Source organism: Stenella coeruleoalba (genome assembly GCF_951394435.1).
Source record: "Stenella coeruleoalba genome assembly, chromosome: 5".
Taxonomy (NCBI): Eukaryota; Metazoa; Chordata; class Mammalia; order Artiodactyla; family Delphinidae; genus Stenella; species Stenella coeruleoalba.
In genome coordinates, this window is record NC_137150.1 from 54,153,874 (window position 1) to 54,175,654 (window position 21,781).

A 21,781-nucleotide genomic window follows, 5' to 3' on the forward strand; every position below is an offset into this window, starting at 1 on the left:
TTTCTTGCATTTTGGGAAGTCTGAGGTCTTCTGCCAGCATTCAGTAGGTGTTCTGTAGGAGCTGTTCCTCATGTACATGTATTTTTGATGTATTTGTGGGGAGAAAGGTGATCTCCACATCTTACTCCTCCACCATCTTGAAGCTATTGCATTGTGAATTTTTTTTTCCTCTAAGTGTAGTTTTCAGATAAATCCCTGTGCCCATGGCAGGATAGCGCTACAATCCATTGCACTATGAGTGTTGCCTCACTGGCAACACTTAACAAAGTCAGGTTTTTTTTAAAAGATACTTTTAATCATGGCTTGTAATAGAGCATAAAGTACCCTTTCCCTCATGTTGATTAATTGTATTAAAACCGTTCCTTTTTCAGTTTCTTGGTTTAGCCAAAACATAATTAAACTCATATGTGTTATTAAATATAAAACTCCAGCTTTCTGCCTCAGGAAGAGAGTGATAAAAAATAAACCACATTTTAGTTTAATTCATTTAAGAAAGCTTGGGACTTCCCTGGTGGCACAGTGGTTAAGAACCCTCCTATCAATGCAGGGGACACGGGTTCGAGCCCTGGTCCAGGAAGACCCCACGTGCCATGGAGCAACTAAGCCCGTGTGCCACAACTACTGAGCCTGCGCTCTAGAGCCCGTGAGCCACAACTACTGAGCCCACATGCCACAACTACTGAAGCCTGTGCACCCAGGGCCCATGCTACACAACAAAGACAAGTCACTGCAATGAGAAGCCCACTCACCACAACGAAGAGTAGCCCCCGCTTGCCGCAACTAGACAAAGCCCGTGCACAGCAATGAAGCCCCAACACAGAAAAAAATATATAAATTATTTTTTTAAGTCCTTATCTTAAAAAAAAAAAAAAAAAAGAAAGAAAGAAAGCTTGTGCTCATTCTTCCAAAGCAGCCAATAACCAGATCATGTAGTTGCAAACATAATACAGTGGCACATCTGAAAGCCATAATAGAGCCCCTGGTTCAATTTTTGTGCTAGGCAGACAGACACTGTTGGGAGAACCCATTGTATGCAATATATTGAGAGTCTTGCTAGATTTCCACTTGCCTTGGCTACCTAGATCACTGGATAATATTTAGAATACGAGATAATCTTTAGAATGTGTTACCTATGTTTTTAAAAGTGGCCAACCTGATTCTCCTAAACATGCTACTTTGGCGTCTTTGCAAAAAGGATTTCTATTGTATTTAGTTTGGACATAATTATCCACTGTCTTCTGGCATATTGCATTTTTAAAATAATATCTTTTTATTTATGCATTGTAGAATCAATGTTAGATTATTTGAATATCAGCAGTGTACTAGCTCCCACACTTCTTTCTCTACCTTTTTGTTTGTTTAACTTCTTTAAATAATCAGCTGAGATGATTCATTGTGATTCAGCATAAAGAACAGAAAATGTAGGATAATAAAGGACTGCTGTTTCCCCTGACTGTAATCATATTGGCAATTTCTTTTCTTTTTAGTGTGCCACAAGATATTTTCAAGATGACATTAAGTAACATTCATTTTTCCCCCAAAATAATCTTCTATTCTGCTTTTAACCACTGTGTTATGCAGAACATAAATCATCCTTTTTCTTGTCACTATAAATCAGTGAAATCTAAGCTGTGATTGTGCAATTGTTAGCACCTTTAAAACTGTGATAAGCTCATCCATAGTTGAGGTACTGTGAAATACTATTAAAGTAAAAGGCTATGTCTGTCTGATATAAAAATATAGTTTTAGAGTATGACCAGTACATTTCACTCTTAATTTAAAATGAAATTGAGTGGGTTTTTAAAAATACAGCCACAGAAGAAAAACAAAGGATAGAAATAAACTAAAACATTTTGAAGTATAAACCTCTGAAGAGAGGCCACAGTAGTAGGCAGTAAAATCATTATTTAAAATAAGACAGTTATAAATTTGTTCAGGAGATTGTAGAACAGTCATAAAACACACAGGTTTCTGCCAAGCAGAAACTCAGCAAGATATGAAGTGCTTCAGGTTGAGGTAGTTTGTGCCAGTCCCAGACACTAGCAGGTTAGAACATGTGTAGGTTCAAGGGGTGTAGTCAGCACTGTAGTTACTGATCATACCCAGAAGCCTCAGAGGGCTTGTGGATAGGATGTGTGTTAAATAACTTTGAGCTTCTGATCTGTTGGAGGGTGTTTTAGGATCCTATATCAAGGGTCCTCAAAAAGAACATGTTTTCTGAGAAGCACCTTGTCATTTTAGGGGTCACTCCCCAAAGCCCCAGGTAATCTGCTAAGTGCCTTACATTCACTGTGACATTGCTCTAACACCATGAGCTGAGTTGAGTATTAAGATCAATATAGAGATTAAGAAATGGGCTCAGAGAGAGTCTGAGTCTTACTTGGTTGTATACGTTTAAGTGGTAGATTTAGGGCTTGAATATAGGTCCATCAGATTCCAAGACCCCTGCCCTTCATGCTACCCCACCCTGCCTTCTGACTGGGGAGAACAGTGCAGGGTGGAGGTTGGCTAGAAGGCAGGAGATTCCCTGAGTAGCAGGGATCTGTTTCCTCCAGTACATTTTAGAGCCTCTTCTGAACTGGCTTGCTTAGATCTCAATATCCACTGACTGGTAATTCCTCCTTCCTTCCCTCCCTCCTCCCTCCCTAACTCCTTCCTTCTTCCTCTTCACTTAATACTATTACTGCTTTTAATACCCAGCTCTGTCCTCTCTGTAGCAAGCTAGAAAAATGGAAGGGTTTAAGCTGGATGTGGATTCATCCTCTAGAAGGGTGAGCGAGGACTGAGGGAAAGGAAGGGAAGACTAATCAGTATTGTTTCCAGATGGAATACCCTACCTCAACTGCTTTAATATAGATAAGTTACAGAACTTTTAAGAGTTCCATTAGAGATGCCCTTGATTTCTGCGTAGTTCCATGATCTCTCAAGTTTCACTTCTTCCCTGGGGTCTAATTAGAATATTGGTATATACAATGATCTGTTCCTTCATCCTCATGAGCATTTATTTCACTTCATATTTATTCCCTGGTTTTGGGCTATTTCTAACTAGATTAGGCTATTTGGGCTATTTCTAACTAGATTATTAAGACTGGAGATTTAATCTTTTATGTCTTTCTTACAGAATGAGTACTTATCGAACAACACACAAAACAGGACTCGATAAATACTTATGGAGAATACATTTGTATTTTCCATAGAGATGGAGAAAAAAAGGCAAACTGTTGCCGTTTGAAATTTAGAAGTACATTTCAATTGTCTCTTGAATAATATCAAGATAATTTCAGTAGGTAGTCTCAATAATTTGGTATTATATTAAGGTTGCTATTCAATATTTATCACAAATCATTATGTTCTGCTATGCTATAAAAACTTACTAATGGTTGGCTTTTCACCACGAACAAAGATATAAAAGGATCATTTTAAAGGTAGGCTGTCTAATTCTTTTTTTTTAATTGAAGTACAGTTGATTTACAATGTTGTGTTAATTACTGCTGTACAGCACAGTGACTCAAGTTATACATATATATATACATTCTTTTTCATATTCTTTTCCATTATGGTTTATCACAGGATACTGAATATAGTTCCCTGTGCTATACAGAAGGACATTGTTGTTTATCCATTCTATATACACCAGTTTGCATCTGCTAATCCCAAACTCTGAATCCAACCCTCTCACACACCCCTCCCCGCTGGCAACCACCAGTCTATTCTCTATGCCCGTGATCCTGTTTCTGATTCATAGATAGGTTCATTTGTGTCATATTTTAGATTCCACATATAAGTGATATCATATGGTATTTGTCTTTCTCTTTCTGATTTACTTCACTTAATATGATAATCTCTAGTATCCATGTTGCTGCAAATGGAATTATTTCATTTTTTATAGCTGAGTAGTATTCCATTGTATATATGTACCACTTATTTATCCATTCATCTGTCGATGGACATTTAGGTTGTTTCAGTGTCTCAGCTATTGTGAATAGTGCTGCTATGAAAATAGGGGTGCATGTATTTTTTTTGAATTATAGTTTTGTCTGGGTATATGCCCTGGAGTGGGATTGCTGGATCATATGGTAATTCTATTTTTAGTTTTCTGAGGAACTGACATAATGTTTTCCACAGTGGATGCACCAAGTTACATTCCCACCAACAGTGCAATAGTGTTCCCTTTTCTCCACACTCTCTCCAGCATTTATTTGTAGACATGTTAATGTTGGCCATTCTGACCAGTGTGAGGTGATACCTCATTGTAGTTTTGATTTACATTTCTCTAATGATTAGCGATGATGGGCATCTTTTCATGTGCCTATTGACCATCTGTATTTCTTCTTTGGAGAAATGTCTCTTTAGGTCTACTGCCCATTTTTTGATTGGGCTGGGGTTTTTGGTTGTTGTTGAGTTGTCTGAGCTGTTTGTGTAATTTGGAAATTAAGCCCTTGTAAGTCGCATTGTTTGCAGATATTTTCTCCCATTCTGTAGGATGTCTTTTCATTTTGTTTATGGTTTCCTTTGCTGTGCAAAAGTTTGTAAGTTTGATTAGGTCCCATTTGTTCATTTTTGTTTTTATTTTTATTGCATTGGGAGACTGACCTAAGAAAATATTGGTACAATTTATGTCAGAGAATGTTTTGCCTCTGTTCTCTTCTAGGAGCTTTATGGTGTCGTGTCTTATGTACATAAGTCCTTAAGTCATTTTGAGTTTATTTTTTTCTTTGGTGAGAGGGGTGTGTTCTAACTTCATTGATTTACACATAGCTGTCAAACTTTCCCAACACCACTTGCTGAAGGGACTGTCTTTTTTCCATTGTATATTGTTGCCTGCTTTGTCAAAGACTAGTTGACCATAGGTGTATGGGTTTGTTTCTGGGCTCTGTATTCTGTTCCATTGATCCGTATATCTGTTTTTGTGCCAATACCATGCTGTTTTGATTACTCTAGCCTTGTACTATTGTCTGAAGTCTGGGACAGTTATGCCTCCTGCTTTGTTCTTTTTTTTTCAGCACTGCTTGGCAGTTCTGGCTCTTTTATGGTTCCTTATGAATTTTAGGAGTATTTGTTCTAGTTCTCTGAAAAATATCATGGGTAATTTGATAGAGAATGTGTTAAATCTGTAGAATGCTTTGGGTAGTATGGCCATTTTAACAATATTAATTCTTCCAATACAAGTGCATGGGATTTCTTTCCACTTCTTTGAATCATCTTCAGTTTCCTTTTTTAATGTTTTATAGTTTGCAGCATATAATTCTTTCACCTCCTTGGTGAGGCTTATTCCTAAGTATTTTATTTTGGGTCTTGCAATTTTAAAAGGTATTTTTTTACATCCCCTTTCTAATATTTCATTGTTGGTGTAAAGAAATGCAACCAATTTCTGTATGTTAATCTTGTATCCTGCTACCTTGCTGAATTTGTTTATCAGTTCCAGTAGTCTTTGTGTAGAGTCTTTAGGGTTTTCTATATATAGTATCATATCATCTGCATATAGTGACAATTTTACCTCTTCTCTTCGCTTCCAATTTGGATACCTTTTTCTTTTTCTTGTCTGATTGTAGTGGCTAGGACTTCCAACACTATGTTGAATAGAAGAGGTGAAAGTGGGCATCCTTGTCTTGTTCCAAATTTTAGTGGGAAGGCTTTGAGCTTTTCACCATTGAGTATCATATTGGCTATGGGTTTGTCATAAATAGCTTTTACTATCTTGAAATACATTCCCTCTATACCCACTTTGGTAAGAGTTTACCATCCTTGTGAAGTTGTGATGAATCCCACTTGGTCTTGGTATATGATCTTTTTTATGTGTTGTTTGATCTGGTTTGCTAATATTTTGTTAAGCATTTTTGCCTGTATATTCATTAAAGATAATGGCCTGCAATTTTCATTTTTGGTGGTGTCTTTGTCTGGTTTTGGAATCAGGGTGATGGTGGCTTCCTAGAATGACTTGGGAGTGTTCCATCCTTTCCACTCTTTTGGAAGAGTTTAAGAAGGATCAGTATAAGTTCTTCTTTGGATGTTGGGTAGAATTTGTCTATGAAGCCATCTGTTCCTGGACTTTTGTATGTAGGGAGTTTTTAAATTATAGATTCTATTTCACGTCTAGTGATTAGTCTGTTCAAATTATCTATTTCTTCTTGACTCGGTTTTTGTGGGCTGCATGCTTCAAGAAATTTGTCCATTTCCTCTAGGTTGTCAAATTTGTTGACATATAATTGTTCATAGTATTCCCTTATGGTTATTTGTATTTCTGCAATATCACTTGTTATGTCTCCTTTTTCATTTCTTATGTTGTTTGTTTGGGTCCTCTCTCTTTTTTTTTTGGTGAGCCAGGCCAGAGGTTGTCAATTTTGTTTATCCTTACAAAGAAGCAGCTCTTGGTTTTATTGATTTTTTTTATTATTTTTTAAATCTCTATTTCCTCTCTGATCTTTATTATTTCCTTCTTTCTGCTGACTTTAGGTTTTGTTTGTTCTTCTTTTTCTAATTCTTTTAAGTGGTAGGTTAGGTTTTGTGAGATTTTTCTTGTTTTTAGAGGAAGGCCTATATCACTATAAACTTCCAAGAATGCTTTTTATGCATCTCATAGATTTTGTATGGTTGAGTTTTCATTGTTTTTTTAACAACTTTATTGGAGTATAAATGCTTTACAATGGTGTGTTACTTTCTACTTTATAACAAAGTGAATCAGTTATACATATACATATGTCCGCATATCTCTTCCCTCTTGCATCTGCCTCACTCACACCCTCCCTATCCCACCCCTCTAGGTGGTCACAAAGCACCGAGCTGATCTCCCTGTGCTATGCAATTGCTTCCCACTAGCTATCTGTTTTACATTTCGTAGTGTACATATGTCCATGCCACTCTCTCACTTTGTCCCAGCTTACACTTAACCTTCCCCGTATCCTCAAGTCCATTCTCTAGTAGGTCTGCACCTTTATTCGCATCTTGCCCATGGTTCTTCATGACCATTTTTTTTTTTTAAGATTCCATATATATGTGTTAGCATGCGGTATTTGTTTTTCTCTTTCTGCCTTACTTCACTCTGCATGACAGTCTCTATGTCCATCCACCTCACTACAAATAACTCAGTTTCATTCCTTTTTATAGCTAAGTATTATTCCATTGAATATATGTGCCACATCTTCTTTATCCATTCAGCTGTTGATGGACACTTCGGTTGCTTGCATGTCCTGGCTATCGTAAATAGAGCTGCAATGAATATTTTGGTACATCACTCTTTTTGAATTATGGTATTCTCAGGGTATATGCCCAGTAGTGGGATTGCTGGGTCATATGATAATTCCATTTTTAGTTTTTTAAGAAACGTCCATACTGTTCTCCATAGTGGCTGTATCAATTTACATTCCCACCAACAGTGCAAGAGGGTTCCTTTTTCTCCACACCCTCTCCAGCATTTTATGTTTCTAGATATTTTGATGATGTTCGTGCTGACCGGTGTGAGACGATATCTCATTGTAGTTTTGATTTGCATTTCTCTAATGATTACTGATGTTGAGCATTCTTTCATGTGTTTGTTGGCAATCTGTATATCTTCTTTGGAGAAATGTCTATTTAGGTCTTCTGCCCATTTTTGGATTGGGTTGTTTAATTTTTTGATATTGAGCTGCATGAGCTGCTTGTAAATTTTGGAGATTAATCCTTTGTCAGTTGCTTCATTTGCAAATATTTTCTCCCATTCTGAGGGTTGTCTTTTGGTCTTGTTTATGGTTTCCTTTCTTGTGCAAAAGCTTTGAAGTTTCATTAGGTCCCATTTGTTTATTTTTGTTTTTATTTCTATTTCTCTGGGAGGTGGGTCAAAAAGGATGTTGCTGTGATTTATGTCAAAGAGTGTTCTGCCTATGTTTTCCTCTAAGAGTTTGATGTTTTCTGGCCTTACATTTAGGTCTTTAATCCATTTTGAGCTTATTTTTGTGTATGGTGTTAGAGAGTGTTCTAATTTCATTCTTTTACATGTAGCTGTCCAATTTTCCAAGCACCACTTACTGAAGAGGCTGTCTTTTCTCCACTGTATATTGTTGCCTCCTTTATCAAAGATAAGGTGACCATATGTGGGTGGGTTTATCTCTGGGCTTTCTATCCTGTTCCATTGATCTATATTTCGGTTTCTATTCCAGTACCATACTGTCTTGATTACTGTAGGTTTGAGTATAGTCTGAAGTCAGGGAGCCTGATTCCTCCAGCTTGGTTTTTCTTTCTCAAGATTGCTTTGGCTATTCAAGGTCTTTTGTGTTTCCATACAAATTGTGAAATTTTGTGTTCTACTTCTGTAAAAAATACCAGTGGTAGTTTGATAGGGATTGCATTGAATTTGTGATTGCTTTGGATAGTAGAGTCATTTTCACAATGTTGATTCTTCCAATCCAAGAACATGGTATATCTCTCCATCTATTTGTATCATTAATTTCTTATATCAGTGTCTTATAATTTTCTTCATACAGGTTTTTGTCTCTTTAGGTAGGTTTATACCTAGATATTTTATTCTATTTGTTGCAACGGTAAATAGGAGTGTTTTTAAATTTCACTTTCAGATTTCTCATCACTAGTATATTGGAATGCAAGAGATTTCTGTGCATTAATTTTGTTTCCTGCTACTTTACCAAATTCATTGATTAGCTCTAGTAGTTTTCTGGTAGCATCTTTAGGATTCTCTATGTGTAGTATCATGTCATCTAAAAATACTGACAGCTTTACTTCTTCTTTTCCAATTTGGAATCCTTTTATTTCTTTTTCTTCTCTGGTTGCTGTGGCTAAAACTTCCAAAACTATGTTGAATAAGAGTGGTGAGAGTGGGCAACCTTGTGTTGTTCCTGATCTTAGTGGAAATGGTTTCAGTTTTTCACCATTGAGGACAATGTTGGCTGTGGGTTTGTCATATATAGCCTTTATTATGTTGAGGAAAGTTCCCTCTATGCCTACTTTCTGGAGGGTTTTTAACATAAATGGGTATTGAATTTTGTCAAAAGCTTTCTCTGCATCTATTGAGATGATCATATGGTTTTTCTCCTTCGATTTGTTAATATGGTGTATCATGTTGATTGATTTGCATATATTGAAGAATCCTTACATTCCTGGGATAAGCCTCACTTGATCATGGTGTATGATCCTTTTAATGTGCTGTTGGATTCTGTTTGCTAGCATTTTGTTGAGGATGTTTGCATCTATGTTCATCAGTTATTTTGGCCTGTAGTTTTTCTTTGTGACATCTTTGTCTGCTTTTGGTATAAGGGTGATGGTGGCCTCGTAGAATGAGTTTGAGAGTGTTCCTCCCTCTGCTACATTTTGGAAGAGTTTGAGGAGGATAGGTGTTAGCTCTTCTCTAAATGTTTGGTAGAATTCGCCTGTGAAGCCATCTTGTCCTGGGCTTTTGTTTGTTGGAAGATTTTTAATCACAGTTTCAATTTCAGTGCTTGTGTTTGGTCTGTTCATATTTTCTATTTTTTCCTGGTTCAGTCTCAGAAGGTTGTGAATTTCTAAGACTTTATCCATTTATTCCAGGTTGTCCATTTTATTGGCATATAGTTGTTTGTAGTAATCTCTAATGATCCTTTGTAGTTCTGCAGTGACAGTTGTTATTTCTTTTTCATTTCTAATTCTATTTATTTGAGTCTTCTCCCTTTTTTTCTTCATAAGTCTGGCTAATGTTTTATCAATTTTGTTTATCTTCTCAAAGAACCAGCTTTTAGTTTTATTGATCCTAGCTATCATTTCCTTCATTTCTTTTTCATTTATTTCTGATCTGATCTTTATGATTTCTTTCCTTCTGCTAACTTTGGGGTTTTTTGTTCTTCTTTCTCTAACTGCTTTTGGTGTAAGGTTAGGTTGTTTATTTGAGATATTTCTTGTTTTTTAAGGTAGGATTGTATTCCTATAAACTTACCTCTTAGAACTGCTTTTGCTGCAACCCATAGGTTTTGGGTCATCGTGTATTCATTTTCATTTTTTTCTAGGTATTTTTTGATTTCCTCTTTGATTTATTCAGTGATTTCTTGGTTATTAATTAGTGTGTGGTTTAGCCTCCATGTGTTTGTATTTCTTACAGATATTTTTCCTGTAAATGATATCTAGTCTCATAGCATTGTGGTCGGAAAATATATTTGATATGATTTCAATTTTCTTAAATTTACCAAGGCTTTATTTGTGACCCAAGATATGATCTATCCTAGAGAATGTTCCATGAGCTCTTAAGAAGAATGTGTATTCTGTTGTTTTTGGATGGAATGTCTTATAAATATCAATTAAGTCCATCTTGTTTAATGTATCATTTAAAGCTTGTGTTTCCTTATTTATTTTCATTTTGGATGATCTGTCCATTGGTGAGAGTGGGGTGTTAAAATCCCCTACTATTATTGTGTTACTGTCGATTTCCCCTTTTATGGCTGTTAGTATCTGCTTTATGTATTGAGGTGCTCCTATGTTGGGTGCATAAATATTTATAATTGTTAGATCTTCTTCTTGGATTGATCCCTTGATCATTATGTAGTGTCCTTTGTCTCTTGTAATAGTCTTTGTGTTAAAGTCTATTTTTTCTGATATGAGAATTGCTACTCTTGCTTTCTTCTGATTTTCATTTGCATGGAATAACTTTTTGCATCCCCTCACTTTCAGTCTGTATGTGTCCCTAGGTCTGAAGTGGATCTCTCGTAGACAGCATATATACGGGTCTTGTTTTTGTATCCATTCAGCCAATATATATATCTTATGATGGGAGCATTTAATCCATTTACATTTAAGGTAATTATCGATATGTACGTTCCTATTTCCATTTTCTTGTTTTGGGTTTATTTTTGTAGGTCTTTCCCTTCTCTTGTGTTTTCTGCCTAGAGAAGTTCCTTTAGCATTTGTTGTAAATCTGGTTTGGTGGTGCTGAATTCTCTTAGCTTTTGCTTGTCTGTAAAGCTTTTGATTTCTCCATCAAATCTGAATGAGATCCTTGGCTGGGTAGAGTAATGTTGGTTGTAGGTTTTACTCCTTCATCACTTTAAATATGTGCTGCCACTCCATTCTGGCTTGCAGTTTCTGCTGAAAGATCAGCTGTTAACCTTATCAGTATTCCCTTATGTGTTATTTTTCCCTTGCTTCTTTTAATATTTGTTCTTTGTATTTAATTTTTGATAGTTTGATTAATATGTGTCTTGTCCTTGAATTTATCCTGTATGGGACTCTCTGTGCTTCCTGGACTTGATTAACTATTTCCTTTCCCATATTAGGGAAGTTTTCAACTATAATCTCTTCAAATATTTTCTCAGTCCCTTCTTTTTCTTTTCTTCTTCTGGGACCCCTATAATTCGAATGTTGGTGCATTTAATGTTGTCCCAGTGGTCTCTGAGGCTGTCCTCAATTCTTTTAATTCTTTGTTCCTTATTCTGCTCTGCAGTAGTTATTTCCACTATTTTATCTTCCAGGTCACTTATCCGTTATTCTGCCTCAGTTATTCTGCTATTGATCCCTTCTAGAGAATATTTAATTTCATTAATTGTATTGTTCATCACTGTGTTTTTGCTCTTTAGTTCTTCTAGGTCCTTTTTAAACGTTTCTTGTATTTTCTCCATTCTAGTTCCAAGATTTTGGATCATCTTTACTATCATTATTCTGAATTCTTTTTCAGGTAGACTGCCTATTTCCTCTTCATTTGTTAAGTCTGGTGGGTTTTTGCCTTGCTCCTTCATCTGCTGTGTGTTTCTCTGTCTTCTCATTTTGCTTATCTTACTGTGTTTGGGGTCTCCTTTTCACAGGCTGCAGGCTCTTAGTTCCCATTGTTTTTGGTGTCTGTCCCCAGTGGCTAAGGTTGGTTCGGTGGGTTGTGTAGGCTTCCTGGTGGAGGGGACTAGTACCTGTGTTCTGGTGGATGAAGCTGGATCTTTTCTTTCTGGTGGGCAGGACTGCATCTGGTGGTGTGTTTTAAGGTGTCTGTGGCCTTATTATGATTTTAGGCAGCCTCTGTACTAATGGATAGGCTTGTGTTCCTGTCTTGCTAGTTGTTTGGAATAGGGTGTCCAGCACTGTAGTTTGCTGGTCGTTGAGTGGAGCTGTGTCTACGCTTTGAGATGGAGATCTCTGGGAGATTTTTGCCGTTTGATATTACATGGAGCTGGGAGGTCTCTTGTGGTCCCGTGTCCTGAACTTGGCTCTTGCAACCAGAGGCACAGCCCTGACGCCTGGTTGGAGCACCAAGAGCCTGTCCTCCACACACCTTAGAATAAAAGGGAGGAAAAAGAAAGAAGGAAAGAAGAAGATAAAATAAAATAAAATAAAGTAAAATAAAGTTATTAAAATAAAAAGTAAAAAATAATTAAGAAAAATTTTTTAAAAATAATTAAAAGAAGAACAGACAGAACCCTAGGACAAATGGTAAAAGCAAAGCTATACAGACAAAATCACACACAGAAGCATACATATACACACTTAGAAAAAGAGAAAAAGGGGAAAAAAATGTATATATATCATTGCTCCCAAAGTCCACCTCCTCAATATGGGATGATTCGTTGTCTATTCAGGTACTCTACAGATGCAGGGTACATCAAGTTGATTGTGGAGATTTAATACGCTGCTCCTGAGGCTGCTGGGAGAGATTTCCCTTTCTCTTCTTTGTTCGCACAGCTCCCAGCGTTCAGCTTTGGATTTGGACCTGCCTCTGCATGCAGGTCACCTGCGGGTGTCTGTTCTTCACTCTAACAAGATGGGGTTAAGGAAGCAGCTGATTCAGGGTCTCTGGCTCACTCAGGCCGGGGGGAGGGAGGGGTACGGATGAGGGGTGATCATGCGGTGGTAGAGACCGGCGTGACGTTACACCAGCCTGAGCCGCACCATGTGTTCTCCCAGGGAAGTTGTCCCTGAATCACAGGACCCTGACAGTGGCGGGCTGCACAGGCTCCCAGGAAGGGAGTTGTGGATAGTGACCTGTGCTTGCACACAGGCTTCTTGGTGGCTGCAGCAGCAGCCTTAGCATCTCATGCCCGTCTCTGGGGTCCGCTCTGATAGTCATGGCTCGCGCCCGTCTCTGGAGCTCCTTTAAGCAGCGCTCTTTATCCCCTCTCCTTGCGCACCTGGAAACAAAGAGGCAAGGAGAAGTCTTTTGCCTCTTTGGCAGCTCCAGACTTTTTCCCAGACTCCCTCCCAGCTAGCTGTGGTGCACTAGCCCCCTTCAGGATGTGTTCGCACAGCCAACCCCAGTCCTCTCCCTGGGATCCGACCTCTGAAGCCCGAGCCTCAGCTCCCATCCCCCGCCCGCCCCAGTGGATGAGCAGACAAGCCTCTCGGGCTGGTGAGTGCTGGTGGGAATCTCAGCTTTGCCCTCTGAACCCCCATTGTTGTGCTCTCCTCTACGGCTCCGAAGCTTCCCCCCTCCGCCATCCGCAGTGTCCACCCACGAACGGGCTTCCTAGCGTGTGGAAACCTTTCCTCCTTCACAGCTCCCTCCCACTGGTGCAGGTCCCAACCCTATTCTTTTGTCTCTATATTTTTTTTCTTTTGCCCTACCCAGGTACATGGGGAGTTTCTTGCGTTTGGGGAGGTCTGAGGTCTTCTGCCAGTGTTCAGTTGGTGTTCTTTAGGAGTTGTTCCACATGTAGATGTATTTCTGATGTATTTGTGGTGATGAAGGTGATCTCCACATCTCACTCTTCTGCCATCTTGAAGCTCCTCCCCTCATTGTCTTTTGTCTCAAGGTATTTTTAGATTTCCTCTTTGAGTTCATCATTGACCTTTTTTTAATTTTTTTTGTAGCATGTTATTTAGTCTCCATGTAATAGTTTTTTTCTTGTTTCTTTTTCTGTGGTTAATTTCTAGTTTCATGCTGTTGTGGTCAGAAAAGATGCTTGAGATAATTTCTATACTTTTAAATTTGTTGAGGCTTATTTGGTTCCCTAGTATGTGGTCAGTCCTAGAAAATGTTCCATGTGTACTTGAAAAGAATGTGTATTCTGGGGTTTTCTTTGCATGTAATGTCCTGAAAATATCAATTACATCTATCTGTTCTGCTGTATCATTTAGGATCTTTGTTGCCTTCTTGATTCTCTGTCTGCAACTATTATTGTATTCCTGTCAATTCCTCCCTTTATGTCTGTTAGTATTTTATGTATTTGGGTGCTCCTATATTAGGTGCATATATATTGACAAGTGTAAAATTCTCTTCTTGTATTGATGCTTTTATTATTATATAGTGTCCTTTATCTTTCTTTACGGCCTTTGTTTTAAAGTCTATTTTGTCTGATGTGAGTATTGCGACCCCCACTTTCTTGTTATTTCCGTTTGCACGAAATATCTTTTTCCACACGCTGACTTTCAATTTATGTGTCTCCTTTGCCCTAAAGTGGGTCTCTTGTAGGCATCATACAGTAGGCTCTTATTCTTTTATCCAGTCTGCCACTCTGTGTCTTTTGATTGGAACATTTAGTCCATTGACATTTAAGGTAATTATTGATAGTTATGTACCTATTGTCATTTTAAACCTTGTTTTCCCATTGATTTTATATTTCTTCTTTGTCCTTTTCTTTTTCCTTTTGTGGTTTGATGATTTTCTTTTTTATTATACTTATATTCTCTTCCTTTTGGTTTTAGCCAATCTGTTGTATGTTTTTGATTTGTGGTTGCCCTGTTTTTCAAGTATGTTATCCCCTTCCTTTATCTACTTGCCTTAGACAAGTAGTCATACTGGCTCAAACACATTCTAGGAAAAAACATCTACATATTCTTACTCTCCTCCCCCACATTTTATGATTTTGTTGTCCTCTTTTACATCTTCATGTTAATCTTTTTTGCTTTTCATTGTTGTTATCATCACTTTCACAGAAAATTTTTAAATTTTTTTTTAATCTGTGTACTGGCATATTTAAGTGATTTATTTTCCAGTTGTAATTTTCTCTTTCCTATAGATTCTTACTTCTTTTGCATTTAGAGAAGACCTTTCAATATTTCCTTTAGGATAGGTTTAGTATTGCTGTATTGTTTTAGTTTTTGCTTGTCTGAGAAATTCTTTCTCTCTCCCTCTATTCAAAATGATAATCTTGCTGGATAGACTATACTAGGTTGCAGAGTTTTCCCTTTTAGGACTTTGAATATATCTTACCATTCCCTTCTGGCCTGCAACATTTCTGAGGAGAAATCAGCTGACAGCCTTATGGGGTTCCCTTGTAATTAACTCTTTGTTTTGCTCTTGCTCCCTTTAGAATCCTCTCTTTATATTTAACTTTTGCCATTTTTAATATAATATGTCGTGGTGTAGGTCTGTTTGGGTTTATCTTGCTTGGGATTCTCTGTGCTTCCTGTACTTGCATATCTGTTTCCTTCTTTAGGTTTGGGGAGTTTTCAACCATAATTTCTTTAAATACATTTTCAATCCCCTTTTCTCTTTCTTCCCCTTCTGGAATCCCTATTTTGTTTGTTTGGCATGCTTTATATTATCCTATAGGTCTCTTACATTGCTTTCTCTTTTTTTCTTTAATTTGGCTTTCTGTCTTCTGTACTGATTGGGTGATTTCCATTATTCTATCTTCCAGGTCACTTTTTTGTTCTGCATTATTCATTCTGCTATTCATTGCCTTTAGCTCAGCTTTCATCTCTGCAAATGAGTTTTCTAATTTTTCTTGGTTCCTCTTTATAATTTCTAGCTCCTTTTTACAATACTCTGTATTTTTGTCTAGGCTTTCTTAATTCCTTCAGTATTTTCACTGTCTCCTTTTTGAAATTGGTGTCTATTAGACTGAAGAGTTCTGTTTCATTTGTTCTTTCAGAGGAATACTCTTGGTCTTTTAACTGGGCGTGGTTCCTCTGTTTCTTCATTTTACTTGTATTTCTCTTACTCTGTGAGTTTAGGAGAAACAATTATCTACTGTGGTCTTGAAGGGCTATTTACATTTGGGGGCACCCCTGTGTAGCTTGTGTGGGTTTAGTATATTTGGTGTGAAGACTGTTTTTAATATGGATACATGTCGCCTTTTTCCTCAGCATGTACTGGTCATTATCCCCTTGATAGGGGTGTGCAGATGTGGTGACTGGTGCCTGGTCTTGGGATTCTCAGTGGTGGTGGTTCAGGCATGCCCCTGGAGCACACGATGGGAGTGGAGGCAGCTTGCAACCACTCCTGGTGTCTGCAAGGTTGGCAGCAGTGGCTCATGAACATTCCTGGGGTCTGAGGGGGAGGCGCAGGGGCCCACGACCACTCCTCGTGTTTGGGCAAGTGGCAGTGGCATCTCACGACAGCCCCTGAAGCCCATGCAGTCAGTGTCCTGCCCTCTGCGAGCATGTGCACAGGGGAAAAGGCTACAATCTGTGCCCAGCTCCTCCCCTCGTGCACCCCCCAAACAATGATGACTGGTCTCTAAGCAGCCCAGGCTTCCTCTGAGTACACCCCCAACCACAGCTGCACTAGATTCCAGCCCCCTTAGTCTATCTCCACACAACCAACCCCAGTCCTCTCCCCAGTTCTGATCCCTGAAGCCCAAGTTCCAGCCCCCAGCCCCCACCAGCACTGGTGGACATGCATCAGGCTGGGGAGTGCAGGGTGGCAGCAATGACCACCTGTGCAGTTCTCCCTCAGCTCTGGCTACCACAAACCAACTGCTATGCTCTCCTCTGAGGCTCTAAAGCTCACCTTCTGTCCCGGCTGATCTCCCTGCTAGTGAGGAAACTTACCCTGGTGCAGAAACCTTTTCTCTTTCACACCTCCCTCCCAGGGGCTCAAGTCCTGACCCAATTCCTTTCTCACTTTCCTTTTTTTCTTTTTTCCTACCCAGTTACATGGAGATTTTCTTGATCTTTCAGCAGTCTGAGGTCTTCTGTCAGCATCCTGTAGATATTCTGTTAGAATTGTTCCACATGTAGATGTATTTTTGATGTATTTGTGGGAGGTGAGCTTCACATCCTACTACTATTCCATCATCTTGTTCGTTCCCTAGTTCTTTTACCCTTTATATTACCCCTTTTCTTGTTCTTCAGAGGTTTGAGATGCCAGCGCACGGAAAAACTGCCTCCAGATTCACAGGCACTGCAAAATAAAATTGGAAATCTTCATTAAAGTGTATATGGGGAGAAGTGTGATACAGTTGTGGGGGGCCATTATTTGGAGGAAGTGATAAGAAATAATGTCTCTGAGAATAAAATCGTTAGTAAAGCCATTACAGTATTTTTTGTATGCCTTTAGCAAATGAGTTGGTACTAATTTGTGTTTAGTTTATGTGCTCTGATAATGGTAGCTTGTGTTTATATAGTGATTTAAATGCTTAGAAAGTAAAATGACCATTTTCTCCTAGGAAGCTACAGAAGATCAGTATTATGTACTCTGCTCAAGTCCACATTGATAATGACTAAGTAAACCAGGCTCTTATGGTTTTGGATAACAAGTCCTTGGTCTTTAGACTCCATGTACTATGTATACCTTCAAGATAATTGTATTTACCCTCTTTGAGAGAAATCTCTATCTTCCAGTTGATGTTCTTTGGTCAAATGGACTTATTATTCATTAAAACTGAACTGTTAAGAGCCTCAATTAGTTCTCTGTTTTCTGACATTCACTGTGCCTTAAATAATGTTTTACATATTCTTAGTTTGGGGGTAGTATTATTGGTAGGACATATTTTAATTCAGTTTAGTTTAATATAACCTATCATTACCCTAAAATACGTTCTTTTAAATTTTTTTTTCCCTTTTGACTGCAGCTAGTATTGACATTTAGCAAGAAAGTAAAGGAAATAACATTTGTTGATGCTCATCATGAACTAAACATCTCCCTGAGTGATTTTTTAGGTGTAATTTAATATAATAATGTATCCCAAATAAGACTTTATCTTATAATTCAACATATACTCGATAAGATATTTAGTAAATGGCTACCATATATCAGGTATTGTGCTAGGATACGGAGATAAAAAGAGAGAGAAAACATATTTTCTGATCTTATGGGGTTCTTTTCAGTCAAGGAAAGGAGAGATAAGGCTAAAAATATTGCAGATGCTATGATGCTATGATCACAGTACATAATTCACACATTCACTCAGTAAATGATTTGCCAGGCATAGTTTTATGTGCTGGGGAAATGGTGGTGAATGAAACAAACAAAAATCTCTTCCCTCACAGAGCTGACATTCTAGTAGTTATCCTAAGGATCACAAAGGGACAATCATTTGGGTCATGGAAATGGCTATTAGGAATCTTTGGAACATCAGTTATATATCAAAATGATTGTGTGAACATTAGAAGTAAAGCTACTTTTCAATCTGTAACCTCATATCCTTGAAGTAATGCATAGGGTATGCTGTGGTGGCAGGTTTCCATTATCAGGATCCTTTCTGGAACCAGCCAGTTCCTAAAGCTGTCAATTTTGTCCACCCACACCATCATGAAAGATAAATTCATTTAAAGCTAAATAAGGTAAATGGTACAATTTGTCTCACTTGATTTAGTGGTAATGTCTTCAATTCTGTAGTGTATGTTAGATCTGAAGAGATTTTTCTTTTTTAAATGGAAGACTCTTAAGGATGTTGAACTTGCTTTTTCCATTGTTCAGTCTTTCAATTCTAGTGTCATCCAAATGTGCCTTATCCATCTTATTCTTTCCTTGTGCAAAAAGATATTTTCTGTAAGTTTTCCATATATTAAATTTGGTTAACCATAATAAGATAAACCATACTTTCATAAAATGTCATTATTATTATCATTTAAGAGGCTAGATTTTCTCAATGAGCAGAAATACTGCTTCTTGCACCCTCAAGTTTTGTTGTGAAATCAAACAAAATTACTAATGAAAACATCAAAATACCAAAACCCTGTGAACTCCTACATTGATTTTATTCATTTTGTTAATTTCAGTGAACAGAGCACTACAAAGAAGGCTCTCTCTTTGCAGCCCTCATAAAAACCATTTATTTATTTACATAGTTTTCATTTTTTATTGTATTTTTTCTAAAAATATGTTATTGAATCTACTTTGTTTATTCAGTAAACAGTAAACAGTTATTGAGTGTCAGACCTATGCTGGGATATAATGAAACTGACATATAAAATCATCCCCATCAAATGAAGGTGACAGAAAATAAAGATCCCTATATGAAAGGTTAGTAATTCTATGACAGACATATTTTATACCACAGTTATAATTCTAAACTAGTTTTCATTTCCTTAGCACATAACCTTTCTACAGTGCTTCTTAAACTTTAAGATGTAAGGAATAATCTGAGTAGTATGTTGAAATTGTGATTCCTGGACCCTAGAGAAATTCAGCATGTCTGGGAATCTGCATTTTCACAAAGACCAGGTGTTTTGGGAGTTGGTGACCCTTACCCTTAGACTTCATTTAAAGAAAGAGTTCCTTTGTGACGTTTCCCTTTTGCAGAAACTTTCCTAAGTGAAGGTCCCATAAGGCCTCTTTTCAATCCTCCACCTGTTTATCTTAATGCCATGCTCTCAGGATTTCCAGCTGAGATTTACCAGATCCATGTGCATCTCATTACCTTGACTTGAAGTAATCCTCCCTAGTGTAGTGCTGACCTTGTTGGAGTCAGTTGTACCTAGTCTGAGAATGACACCACTGACTGTCGCCTCATCCAAAGACTGCATCTAATGGTGCAGCTACCTGGAAGACGATGATGATGGAAGGCCCCCTCGTGATATGATAAAAGAATGCTTTTTAAACAAGGTATTAAGTTTGAACACCAGCTAGGAACTGACTAACTGTAGGGGAGTACTTTACAAATATTAATCATTTAACTCTCATTAACAAATTTATAAAGCAGGTGCTATTATTATGTTCATTTCACAGATAAGGACACTAAGGCTCAGTAACTTTCCCAACATCACACAGCTACTAAGTGGTAGAGCAGGAATTTGAACTCAAGTCATCTGGCTCCAGGATCTGGTGGCTGTAATTAATATCAAATGCAGCCTTTCCCTTAGTCAAAGGAACATCCTGTGATCCTTTTGCTACCACCATTCATATCAGAATGACTTACAGTAAGTTACATAAACAGAAGGAAAAAATAAAACAACAAACAAAAATCATCTCAAAAGGAAAACAGAACAATATAAACATTATATAGGATAGTTTTTAGTGTATTTTCAAATCAAAGGTATATTTCAACTTCAAATTACAGGAACACTCTACAAAGTAAAAAGAGCCCAGTAGACACATAACAATATAGGGTAACATATCTCATGTTCTCAGAAGGGAAGATAACAATTCATTTTACAATTTTTTTTTTCTTGAAATACAGGATACTCCATTAAGAGCATGAATTTTTGAGTCAGAAAGATAAGGCTTCTAATTCTTACCTATCATTTACTTGCTTGATGATCTGTGGCAGTTTGCTTAACTTAATTAATTCTCAGCTTCTATGAAATGGACATGCCAATACAGGGTTGGGTGAATATTAAATAAGATAATTATGTGAAGGGCTTGACAGTGCCAGGAACATTGCAGTCTCTCAACAATCAGTTCCTATTTACTGGTATTATTATTATTAGCAGTAATTAGTAGTAGTAGTAAATAAATTTGATACTTTTAGTAGAATATATTTAGCCAGAATATTTTTGGTGGAAGGATTGTAAAAGCAGTATTGATGGTGAATCTTCCTTTTGACATCATGACTATAAAATGTTTACTTTGTGCCCTTGAGATTCTCTCTTCTGAGATTGGCCCATTTATCTTTACCAGGTGATCAACCCAACACGCCTCAACTGCTAGCCCTGGCCTCACGCCTGCGGGAGAGCGCTGAACTCTTTCAATCAGATGAGATGCGTCCTGCTAATGACCCCAAGGAAAGAGCTCCCATCCGTGTGCGGATGCTGAATGAGATTCTCCAAGACATGGAGAAGAGCTTCCTGGTGCAGCGGGCACCTCCAGGGTTTTACAGGTAGGATGTGTGCTCAAAATTTGTATTTTTTATGCCTCTCAATGAAATATTTGTGTTTAATGTTCAGAATGTGTACCTTCTGTGAACATAACGCTATTTTTTTAATGTGAAGAAATTATTATATCTACAATTTTTTTAACAAATTTATTTATTTATTTATGGTGGCATTGGGTCTTCATTGCCGCACACAGGCTTTCCCTAGTTGCGGCAAGCAGTGGCTACTCTTCATTGTGGTGTGCGGGCTTCTCCTTGCTTTGGCCTCTCTTGTTGCAGAGCATGGGCTCTAGGAGTGCAGGCTTCAGTAGTTGTGGCATGTGGGCTCAGTAGTTGTGGCTTGTGGGCTCTAGAGCACAGGCTCAGTAGCTGTGGTGCACGGGCTTAGTTGCTCCACGGCATGTGGGATCTTCCCGGACCAGGTCTCGAACCCGTGTCCCCTGCATTGGCAGGTGAATTCTTAACCACTGTGTTACCAGGGAAGTCCTATATCTACAAGTTGAGGGGCATTCTCCTCCCCCAAAGCAAAGTTCAACTGCATAAATAGAGAATAAAGAAAACTTTATTTTTCTTTATACCTGTAAATATTGATATTATCTGTAGATATAATTTATATCTATATGATAATGGTTTAGCAGTATCATATACAAAATGACTTAAGAGTTTCTTTTACAATTAAAGTCAATATGAATCAAATGTGTTATAGCTACTGAAAAACCAAATGGATTTATAGGTTGTACTGCGAGAAATATGCTTTCTTGAATGAATCAGGAGATGTCTATATTATTCTGTCCTACTAAGTCCACTTCTAGAGCATTGGATTTAATTCTAGAAACTACATTTTAAGAGGGAGTTAAGTATGTTTAATATTCAGGAGAGAGTGGAATTTACAGGAATCTTGAAACAACCAGGGGATTAGACATATTTGG

The 21,781-nt window shown here is 37.7% G+C and overlaps 1 protein-coding gene across 8 annotated transcripts in view; it reads left to right on the top strand.

The window, feature by feature from the left end:
* Nucleotides 1-21,781, top strand: part of NAALADL2 (N-acetylated alpha-linked acidic dipeptidase like 2) — a 1,497,545-nt gene that overhangs the window by 1,417,060 nt on the left and 58,704 nt on the right. For all 8 annotated transcript variants that reach the window (XM_079922501.1, XM_079922499.1, XM_079922500.1 and 5 more), the window contains one exon: nucleotides 20,660-20,858. In XM_079922501.1, coding sequence (XP_079778627.1) covers nucleotides 20,660-20,858 — 199 coding nt within the window. The remainder of the gene's footprint in view (nucleotides 1-20,659; nucleotides 20,859-21,781) is intronic.